This window comes from Bufo gargarizans, chromosome 3 (assembly GCF_014858855.1).
Source record: "Bufo gargarizans isolate SCDJY-AF-19 chromosome 3, ASM1485885v1, whole genome shotgun sequence".
Taxonomy (NCBI): domain Eukaryota; kingdom Metazoa; phylum Chordata; class Amphibia; order Anura; family Bufonidae; genus Bufo; species Bufo gargarizans.
This window is the reverse complement of record NC_058082.1, coordinates 483,034,777-483,046,538: the sequence shown is the minus strand read 5'-3', so window position 1 is coordinate 483,046,538 and position 11,762 is coordinate 483,034,777. Positions and strand designations below refer to the sequence as shown.

General features: G+C 43.4%; 1 protein-coding gene across 1 annotated transcript in view; it reads right to left on the bottom strand.

Moving 5' to 3' along the window:
• Positions 1-373: 373 nt before the first annotated feature.
• Positions 374-11,762, bottom strand: part of LOC122932442 (proton-coupled folate transporter-like) — a 45,588-nt gene continuing 34,199 nt past the window's right edge. The window contains exons 3-5 of the mRNA XM_044286842.1: positions 6,364-6,447; positions 4,558-4,714; positions 374-1,485 (exon numbers count right to left, since the gene is read on the bottom strand). Coding sequence (XP_044142777.1) covers positions 1,428-1,485; positions 4,558-4,714; positions 6,364-6,447 — 299 coding nt within the window. The 3' untranslated portion in view covers positions 374-1,427. The remainder of the gene's footprint in view (positions 1,486-4,557; positions 4,715-6,363; positions 6,448-11,762) is intronic.

Below are 11,762 nucleotides of genomic sequence, written 5' to 3'. Positions count from 1 at the left end.
CTCTTCTGTGGGCATCGTTACGCAAGCCTAGCAAGAGAACAATAGAGCTGTCATACTGCCATTCTAAATCCTACTGTTATACAAGCAGATAACATCTTTCCCTCTTAACACCAGTAAAATAACAATGGGATCCCTATCTATACAGGAGTTTTTATCTGTGCCGACTGCTACAGAAGGATGAGATTTTGCATTTCATCTTTCAACGAAAAGTTGAAAATGTGTTCCCTATGAATATCCCTTTCTGACAGGTGTCCCTTTAAATTTGCCCCCCCCCCCCTCTTTTTTTTTTTTTTAAAACAAGCACAAGGCAAATACCACATCCATCCCCATGAAGTAGCCCAGGCAGGTTTAGTAGAAGATTTAATGGAATGTGTTATCACATACAATGAGAATAATGCACACAAATCTGATTAATTCATAAATGATTGCACTGAGACTTTCACATCTTATGCGTCACCTTTGTACACTATGACAGGCGTCACACCATGTGGCGCTATTCTGGCGGTGTACCTAGCCATGCAGGGTCATAGATGTGTATAGGTAGACTATATTAGCTTGTACATTAGGCAATTTCAACTATTCCTAGATCTAGGATTGTCTTCAGAGAGAACATAACTTAGGAGAAACACTTAGCAAAAAAAAATAAAAAAAAGGAAGACGAAACACATTATGATCACTTTAAGGCGTCGTAGAGCAGAGTTTGTCATTTGGCACACTGTTTTGCAAGGTCACAACACTGCAGATATACCTAGTGCATTACCACAATTCAGAGACTTACGACTGAACCGCATTACTAGTGACAAGTTTAGCTCAGCTACATCTGTAAGTACACATACATGGAGAGAATCATTTAAGCCCATAGTGTGTCTGAGCAGCAGTTTCATGCAAATGGCTTGTCTGTACAAACATAGCTGGACGATGAGGTGGGGCTGTCACAACAGTAAGGGGGGCTCAGTACATTAATGCTTCACTAAGCACAAAGCTGTCAAGAAACTCATTTTAGTTTTATGTACAATGCCCTCTATCAGCCAAGGCCAGGATCTTTCTCCGGCACAGACATAGGACTGCACAGCTTATCGCAGGACTCTACCGACCCCCAGTGGTCAAGTACCAGATGTCATGGTCTGGGTTATGGATGTTTGGCCAAGCTAGTCAAGGTCTGACCACTTTAACTGGCCATTTAGCTTAACGACGGTTAAATCTGTAAAAGTACTATACAGTGTCACTGTAGGCTGAAAGTGTAGTACAGAGGGTTAAAAAGTCTAAAATGTCAGATTTCTAAGGGATTAAGGTGCTCTGGCGAGTCCCTGGTGAGACCAAAATCCATCACGAGCAACACCTGGCATCATACAGTCCATGTTAAAATCCCAGCTCCTCCACAGTGGATTCATCAGCGTCAGTTCTGCAACCATGTTGCACTAAGGCGGTCAAGAAATTTCAGCAAACTGGCTGTACAGAGGTTTCTGGCCACAAATTTCAATCATCCTGTTAAAAAAAAAATAACAAATAATAATTAAGAACATAAAATGGTTAATAATCCAATCCTGGTGAAAGAACAGAGTATAAAGGGAAGCGTGCCGGACAAAACCGACTTTAGTAGTTGGCTACAGAGCTGTGGAATGTATAGCCAAGAAATGACATGGATGTTAGTCCACATCAGAGAAAGCTTTACTACACAGTCCCCACAGACCCTCTACACAACTGCTCGGTCCTCTTTTCCCAAAACCCACTTCTCTACCATTACAGAAGGTAAACTCTCCACTCTACTCTCCAGATCACATCTCACCACCTGTGCACTTGACCCGATCCCATCCCACCTCATCCCTAACCTCACTGCAGTGTTTATCCCAGCCCTAACTCATCTCTTCAACCTATCACTAAACTCTGGTGTCTTCCCCTCTGCTTTTAAACATGCTACCATTACACCCATCCTCAAAAAACCTTCACTTGACCCATCTTCCTTGTCCAGTTATCGCCCCATATCACTTCTTCCGTATGCCTCAAAGCTACTTGAACAACATGTCCATTCAGAACTGTCCTCCCACCTCTCCTCCTGCTCCCTCTTTGACCGCCTACAATCTGGCTTCCGACTCCACCACTCGACCGAGACTGCCCTTACCAAAGTCACCAATGACCTACTCGCAGCCAAAACCAAGAAACAATACTCTGTCCTCCTTCTCCTTGACCTGTCCTCTGCCTTCGACACTGTTGACCACTCCCTTCTGTTGCAAACGCTCTCATCTGTTGGCATCACTGACCTGGCCCTCTCCTGGATCACATCATACCTCACAGACCGGACATTCAGCGTCTCCCACTCCCGCACCACCTCCTCGTCTCATTCCCTCTCTGTTGGTGTCCCGCAAGGCTCTGTCCTAGGACCCCTGCTCTTCTCCATCTACACTTTTGGCCTGGGACAGCTCATAGAGTCCTATGGCTTTCAGTATCACTCCTACGCTGATGACACACAAATCTACCTCTCTGGTCCAGACATCACCACCTTACTATCTAGAATCCCACAATGTCTATCTTCTATATCATCCTTCTTCGCCTCTCGCTTTCTTAAACTTAACATGGATAAGACAGAATTCATAATCTTTCCCCCATCTTGTTCAACCCCCCCTACAGACCTATCTATCACGATCAATGGCTGCACACTATCCCCAGTCAACAAAGCCCGCTGCCTTGGAGTGATCTTGGATTCTGCCCTTTCCTTCCGACCGCACATCCAAGCCCTTTCCACCACCTGCCGTCTCCAACTCAAAAACATCTCCCGCATCCGCGCTTTCCTTAACTTTGAATCTGCGAAAATACTTGTACATGCCCTCATTATCTCCCGCCTAGACTACTGCAACATTCTCCTCTGTGGCCTTCCATCTAGCACTCTTGCACCCCTCCAATCTATCCTCAACTCTGCTGCCCGACTAATCCACCTCCCACCCTATTATTCCTCTGCCTCTCCCCTTTGCCAATCCCTTCACTGGCTCCCCATTGCCCAACGAATTCACTTCAAAGTACTTACAAATACATACAAGGCCGTCCATAACCTGTCCCCTCCCTACATCTCTGAGCTAATTTCCCGATACACCCCCACACGCACTCTCCGATCCTCACAAGACCTCCTTCTCTCCTCTCCTCTTATTGCCTCTTCCCACAATCGACTCCAGGATTTCTCCCGTGCATCCCCCATACTCTGGAACTCGCTACCCCAACATATCAGACTCTCACCTACAGTGGAATCCTTCAAAAGAAACCTGAAAACCCACCTCTTCAGACAAGCCTACAACCAGTGACCCTGCTGCCTCTATACTGCCACGACCTGCTTCACCCGCACCTACTGTGTCCTTCTCCCATACCATGTAGATTGTAAGCCCTCACGGGCAGGGCCCTCTCTCCTTCTGTACCAGTTTGTAACTCATTTTGTTTATGATTAGTGCAATTGTCTGTATATGGTATGTGCACCCCTTATCATATCATATGTACAGCACTATGGAATGAATGGCGCTTAAATAATAAATAATAATAATGTTAACGGAGGACAACCCAAATTGTTGATTAACCAGGAGCTGCAGAAAAGGTTATAAAAAAAAAACAAAAAAAAACAAACACACCATCGCTCACCTACTAAATCCCCATCACTCTGGTGCAAAAAAAAAAAACGGCGATTCGCCATTTTTTTTGTCACCTTGTCCCCCGAAAAAATAGGATAGGACTGTTCGATTATGGGCAGGACGTTCCATAAAATCCGGGATGCATGCGGCTTTTTGGGTGTTTTATTTTTTCCGCGTGGTATTGCAATTATTTTTTATGGTATCAAAATTTCGGTATCGGCACAACCCTAGGTGAAAGTGTATTGCGAGTGGAAAATGGCACCACATGTGAATAAGCAACGTGGAAACTGCGGAGCATGATGTGCAACTGATATGAGAAGTGAACGTTACAGCTACAAAAGGTGCGCAAGGGTGGACCGACACGCCACACTGGAACAGCTCACCGCCAAAATGAACCAGGCGGCTACTAGACGCGTGTCTAAAATAACAGTTTAGCAAACCCTACTGCGTATGGGGCTCTGAAGCAGACGGATGGTCGCCGCTCCTTGGCTAACAATTGGCAAAGGGTTGCATTTTTCCTGTTTCATCGAATGGATGGATGTTGGAGTGTCAAACAAGAAACATTAGAGAACAAAGACCCTGCAAAAGAAACTAGTGGTGGCATAGTTATGGTCTGGGGAATGTTTTCGTGGCATTCTATTCATGTAGAGGACACTTTCAACCGATTTGGGTAGGAAACCATCCTTGCAGATCACATACACCCATACTTGCTGATTGTCTTCCATGTCACACAGATAGAAGTGCCCCTCCACGCACCCTCCAGCAGCTGTGGGATGTACTGCAGTCAGCATGGCTCCAGATACCTGTGACAACCTACCAGGATCTTATTGAGTCACTTAGAGCTTGTCTATGGTGCACATGGCGGTTACTCTGGATATTAGCTGGTGGTCATAACAATGAGATTTGACTGTGTACAAAGAATAAGAGCAAATGTAGTACAAAAACATACCCGATGATTCCAGCTGGGATCAGGAGAATCATTGCTCCAAACAAGAAGGTAAACCCTTTCATGAAGTAGAGTGTAGCTGGATACAGGGAATTAAAGATGCTGGTGGCCAATATGAAGGAGATTCCCTCCACACAACCAACGACGGAAAATAACGCCCCTGCGGAGGAGAACAATACAGAGAAATAAGGATGGAGACCGCTTCATTACAATCAGTGCTGCAAACCGTCTACTTCAGACCTTCTCAAATTACCCCGTCTATGTCTAATTACTAAGAATCCTGAAATGATAATTAGAACAAATACAACATTTCTACAGCACCACACAAGTAATACAAGTAAGGGTATATTCATGGCAGATTTGTAGCAGAAATTTCTGCAACCCTGGCGGCTCCATACCTCTGAATGGGGATGCCTTCTGCCACAAATTTGCTGCATGTGCATATACCAAAAAATTGTCATGTAGAAGAAACATTACTTACGATTTTTCAGCAGATCATTTGCAAAAACCGTATCCGTTCCGTTTTCTTTGTGGCCCATATGCGGAACCATTCACTTCAATGGGACAGCAAAGAAAAATGGAAATGACTCCTTGTCCGTATGTCCTATTATTGTCCACATTGTGGACAAGGATAGGACTGTTCTATTATTGGTCTGTGTGCTATCTGCAAAAAATGTGGATAGCACACGGATGGAAAATTCAGTTGTCTGCATGAAGGCTATCCCATCCCAACTGATTGTCTAGTCTTAGGATAGGCCATCAATAGATCATCAGTGGAGTCCGACTGTGAGCTTTTCTTTAAGGGGCGACATTGGTCCAGTGAGCTCCGCGTCCCGGTCACAGCCCGGTATTGTAGCTCAGTCCCATGTACTAAAATGGGTAAACTAATACCAGGTACAGACAAGACTAAACAGTATAGACCCTACAAACAGCTCATCAGCAGGGGTGCAGTCACTCAACCCCACAGGATGACATGGGGTCAGCCTTATCCGTGTTGTCCTCTATATGAGACAGGAAGCTGTTTTTTTAAGGCTACTTTCACATTAGCGCTTTTTGCGGATCCGTCATTAACAGATCCAGTTGTATTATGTCTTCTATAGCCATGACGGATCTGTATTGAACACAATTGAAAGATAATGGGGGACGGATCCGTTTTCTATGGTGTCAGAGAAAACGGATACGTCCCCACTGACTTACATTGTGTGCCAGGACGGATCCGTCTTGCTTCGTACGCTGTAGGCAGAGTTTTGGTGTCCGCCTCCAGAGCGGAATGGTGACTGATCGGAGGCAAACTGATGCATTCTGAGCGGATCCTTTTCCATTCAGAATGCATTAGGGCAAATCTGATCCATTTTGGACCGCTTTTGAGAGCCCATGACGGATCTCCGAAACGGAAAGACAAAACGCCAGTGTGAAAGTAGCCTAAGTCCAACAGGTTTTAGCTCATCTCCACCAACATCTTGTAACAACGCACACGGGCAATTTCAGCAGATTGTTCCACCAACCACTGTCCAATGTATGGGGCATCCTAGAACAGTTACATACAAATGCTGTTGAGCACAAAACACTGCGGGCAGACGTTACCTGCTGGCCAATAGGAAACTAGAAAAAGGCCCTTTCTAATTGCAGCATGGTCTGAGTGTGGTTTTTACAGATGTTTTCCCAAAAACACAAGTAAAACATTGGGACAAAAAATAAAACCTTTAAAAAAATAAATAAATAAAAAAGTCCCCCCAAAAAAAACTTTGTAAAAATAAAATGCATGAATTTCAACCTTGTACAGTACCCCGACAGTACATGTATCCTTACCTTGCTCTCCATCGTCCACCAGTTTAGATAGCTTGGATCTAATAACTGGAGTAGTTGCCATGGAGAAGAACCTTAAACCATATCCTAGAAGGAAAGCAACGAGAAAACATAAGGATGCAATTTTACGTGATATCTAAGGCCGAGTTCACACAGTCAGTGTTTGGTCAGTTATTTCCATCATCAGTTTTAACCCAAATCAGGTGCAGATCTTTCCATTATACCTTATGTCTGGAGGCTTCACTACTGGTTTTGGCTCACAATAACTGATGAAAAAAAAAAAAAAACTGACCAAATAACAGAAGTGTGAATGTGGCCTAATACTATTTGGTTGTTAGAGACTTGTCAACTCCCCTGAGATGTGTGTTTAAGTAAATCATGCCGGAAGACCTTTTCTTAAAATTAAGCATTTTCAATTCCTCTGTTATTACTTCTGGAAACGTGTAAATAAATTGACAACTGCATGTTACCCACACAAATCCCTACAAACTGACAGTATCCAATCAGTGTAGGGACACACCCTACTGACAAGGGAATGTTAACACCCATTTGTGAATTAATTCATACATTTCCAAGAAGAGTAGCACAATGCAGAGTTCTAAGAAATTATGTTATTTTATGAAGAATATACACAATTTTGGAACAGACACCGTCACAGACGTTTCCGTGGCAGGTACCAGGAGATCGGAGAGACTGGCATCTCGTGGGTTAAATTGACAAGTTCACTGTGGATCTTATTGTGTCTGTGTTTTGGTGAAGGCCACACCCCTTGCTTCAGGTGTTGCTTGCTGGTGATTTGCCTTTCCCATAAGTAGCCGCTTCTCACTCTTGGAGGTGCGGTTTGTAGATTTTCTTCCTGCCTTCTAGCTGGTTGGTTGTACTCTGTGGTGCTTCTGGAATGTTTTCTACTTTCAGATAAGTCTCGTCTTTTCTTATTGTTTTGTGTTTGTTATATTCTCTGTTGTTTGTATCTGGGCCTGAGACTTCCATTCGTCCATCTGGGGAGGAATGGGTTGTCTCTGGTCCTAACCTCATTCCAGGGCCTTATAAGGATATAAGGGCCTAGGTATCCAGCATATGAGTATTCCTATCTTCAAGGTCTATTCATATTGATAGGTAGTTAGTGCCCGGATTAGGGTTGTTTAGGAGGTGACCTGTTTCTTCCCTAGTTTCCAGGCCCAGTTACTGTTCCCCTTCCTTCCTGTGTTTAGTGTGGAGCCCCCCCCCCCCCCCCCCCCCACTGATCAGGACAGGCACGTCAGGAGACCGGACAGGTCATCTTTAATTCATAAAAGAAACAAATTACTCCTCAGTCGATGCACTATACAGTATAGATCTACTCTGTTCATAACAAAAAGCAGAAGCAAGAAAGTGGAGTTGAAAGCTATGAACACTGCTGCACATTTTTTAATTTATTTACCGCTGTAGAATTAGTGAAACTCCTTCAAAATAGCTGGTGCTGCTCCTGAGACTGCTAGTAGCTATGGTGCCACTCCCAGATTTTCCCTTCCCTTAACACAGTCATTGTTTTTCCTCAATATTTGTAAGCCCAAGGGCTCATGCACACACACATTTTTTTTGTCCACAGTCGATTCTCACTTTTTTGGGCCGGAGGACATGCAGATAGCACTCCGTGTGCTGTCCGCATCTGTATATCTGTTCTGAGGCCCCACAAAAGAGAGAGATCATGTCCTATTCTTGTCCACATTATGGACAAGGATAGCACTGTTTTATTATGGCCTGGAAGGCCCATTAATACAGCCGGCATCCGTGACTTGCGGACCACAAAATAGGCAACAGTCAAGTGCATGAGCCCTAAACCAGGAATGGGTCCAAAACACAGAAGAGGTACATTTTTCCGAACGAAACGAAGGAATGAAGGTTGCTGCCTGAAAAATAAAGCAACTTGTTCTGCTCAAAGTAATCACTAACATATGTGGAAATGATTTTTGGCAATGTCAAAAGGTCTCCACAGCCTTTAAGCGTAATATTCTGGCTACTTGCAGTGACCACTAGGGCAAGTCTAGAGCTTACTACATATTTACAGAATTTAGTTCAATGGCAGCTGAATAAATCTGTATACACTCAGTTCATCCTAGTTCCCTCTGTATACAATGCATTCGGAAAGTCTTTAGACCCTTTCCCATTTTGTTATTCTGTGTCTTTGTGCCAAAATAAAAATAAATGTTTTTCCCCCCAACATTCTGCACTTAATACCCAATAATAAAAACAGAATGTTCGAAATCTCATCTAAATTGTTGAAAAGGAAAAATTTAAATCTTGCATTGACATAAGTATTAAGCCCCTTTACTCAGGACTTAGTTGAAGCACCTTTGGCAGGGATTACAGCCTCCAGTCTTCTTGGGTATGATGACACAAGGTTTGCACACCTGGGTTTGGGGATTTTCTGCCATTCTTCTATGCAAATCCTCTCAAGATGTGTCAGGTTGGATCAGGACCATCAGTGGGCAGCCATTTTCAAGTCTCTTCAGAAATGTTCGATTGGGTTCAAGTCAGGGCTGTGGCTGGGCCACTTAAGGACGTTCACAGAGTTGTCCCTAAGACATTCCTGTGTTATCTTGGATGTGTTCCATTTTGGTAAACCTTCAACCCAGTCTGAGGTCCAGAGCACTTTGCATCAGGTTTTCATTAGGAATATATCTTTGTACTTTGCTTCATTCAGCTTTCCCCCAACCAATCAAACCCTGGTGTCTCCTCCCTGTACGGATGCTCAGTATTAAACATACTGAGCGGGGAAAAATACAAGGGGGCACAGCGGGGCGCAGAAGCGATATTTAAAAATAAAACACACACACACATATTCAGTGTGGCAGCATGTAAAAGGTATTTATCTAGAATAAAAAAAACAACTGAAAGGTCCTCTTTAACACCCAGATTGGTGAAGTGCTGCAGTCATGGTTGACCTGAAAGTTTCTCCAATCTGCACAAAGGATCTTTAGAGCTCAGCCACAGTGACCATTTGGTTCTTGGTCACTTATTTTACCAAGTCTCATCTCCCTCCATTACTTAGTTTGGGGGGCTGCCAGCTATTGAAAGAGTACTGGTTGTTCCAAACTTCTTCCATTTAAGAATTATGGAGGCCAATGTGCTCTTAGGAACTTTTAGTGCACCCTTCTACAGAACTTTGCCTCCACACATTCCTGTCTTAGAGCTCTACAGGCAGTTCTTTCCCCCACATTGCTTGTTTTTTGCTCCGACATGAATGGTCAGCTGTAAGACCTTTTTTTAGCTAGGGGTGAGTCTTTTCAAATCATGTCCAATTAACTGAATTTACCACACAAGGTGTAGAAACATTTCAAAGACGATCAGAAGAAATGGGAGGCCCCGAGCTAAATTTCAAGTGTCATAGCAAAGGGTCAGTATACACTACTCACAAAAAGTTAGGGATATTTGGCTTTCAGGTGAAATTTATGTAAAATGTAAAATGTCCATCCTACTGTAATATTATATCATAAAAGTAGGGCATTTAAGTACAAGCAGCCAAAGGGGATTTCCTCATCACAAAATTTATTGAAACAAGAGCCAGCACCAGAGGTGGGTATACCCCCACAAAAATGTCAATGTGTCAATAACTTGTCATGTGGCCTTGAGCATCAATTACAGCTTGACAACGACGTCTCATGCTGTTCACAAGTCGACTTGCCTGCTGAGACATGGCATTCAACTTTTGAAGGGCAGCCCTCAGGTCATTGAGGTTCTGGGATACAGAGTTACGAGCCTCTACAAAGCGACTCAGCTGATCCCGTAGGTTTTCAATGGGATTCAGGTCTGGAGAAAGTGCAGGCCACTCCATTTGAGGTCCCCCAGTCTCCAGCAGCTGTTCCCAAATGATGCAACCTCGATGAGCTGGCGCACTGTCATTCATGATGATAATATTAGGCCTGTGTTGTCCATGCAGAAGCACAATGACTGGATTAATGATGTTATGCAAGTAGTATGGGCTTGTCACTGTACCATTCACAAAGTGTAAGGCAGTTCTGTACTGACTAGACACACTTGCCTACTCTTTAACACAACCACCACCAAAGGCTTGTCTGGTGACAACAGTGGCTGATGCATAGCGCTCTCCTTGACGTCTCCAACATTATTGGTGGCCATAATTTCTGCTCAGCATGAATTGATTTTAAATCAGTGAACAGCACTGAGGCCCACTGCTCCCTCGTCCAGCGTAGATGCTCCCTGGCCCATGCAAGACGAAGACGCCTGTGCCTGGTGGTGTGGTCAGGTATCTTTGCAGGTCATCTAGCAAGCAGACCATGCTGATGTAAACAGTTTTGATCGGTCTGATGTGACACTTGGGTGCCTCTCACCTCCCTCAAATGTGTATGGAGTTGTGTGGAATTCATGATACAGTGCCGTAGGCCATTGTTCATAATAAAGCGGTCATCAGTGTGGGATGTGGCCAAAGGACATCCACTTCTATGCCTTTCTGTGACTCTTCCAGTCTCTCTGTATTTCTGTTGCACCCTGATGATGACGACAATCTGTGACACTAAGCTCAGTGGCCACTTCTGTCTGAGAACATCCTGCTTGAAGCATCCATTGACCAATTGGCGTCTTCTCATGTCGTCAAAATGTGAATAGCATGATGAGGAGGACTGTTTAAATAAATACCAATTTTAATTGAATCAGGAAATTTATTGGGCGATTCATAGATGAAACACCTGTTGTGAATTTTTCAGTTAAGCTCCTTGTTAGAGAACAGCAAGTTGTGCAAACCGTACTGTAACATTGAACAGTTGGACATGTGCATTCAAAAGTTTACATAAGGTCACATTAAGTTCATCTGTAAAGGTTAGAGTGCATTTTAGGTTCATCCTGAAATTTCACCCGAAAAGCCAAATATAAACTAACTAATATATTTATGCCCATGCTAAATTTTAGTTTTTTCTTTTCAATACATTTGCAAACATTTCTAAAATTCTGTTTTCATTTTTTCATTATGGGGTAGAATGTAGAATGGTGGGGAAAAACCTGATTATTTTTGATTTTAGCACAAGGTCGGCCCGCAATATAATAAAATATAACAAATGGGTATGAAGACCTTCTGAATGTTTTCTACATAATACTCTTACCACTACTTTTCCCGTGGCTCTTGTGCTGGACTTTTAAACTGTTAAAATGCTTGAAAATGTGAGCCATTTAACTCACACAGTCTAAACAGGTTAAGACAGAGCTTCATGTAGCACATCTCTGCAGCTTCAAGTTAACCCTATAAATCCCGTAGCAGACAGACAGGAAAACCACAATCTGCATTCAGCAATTTTCATTTCAGTTGTGCTGCCTTGAATCTGCATATTATTACAGCGATCAGCAAATTTCTCATGAAAATGCTTGTCAGCATATTCTCATGTCATAAGCCGTGCACAGAACTGGTCTGC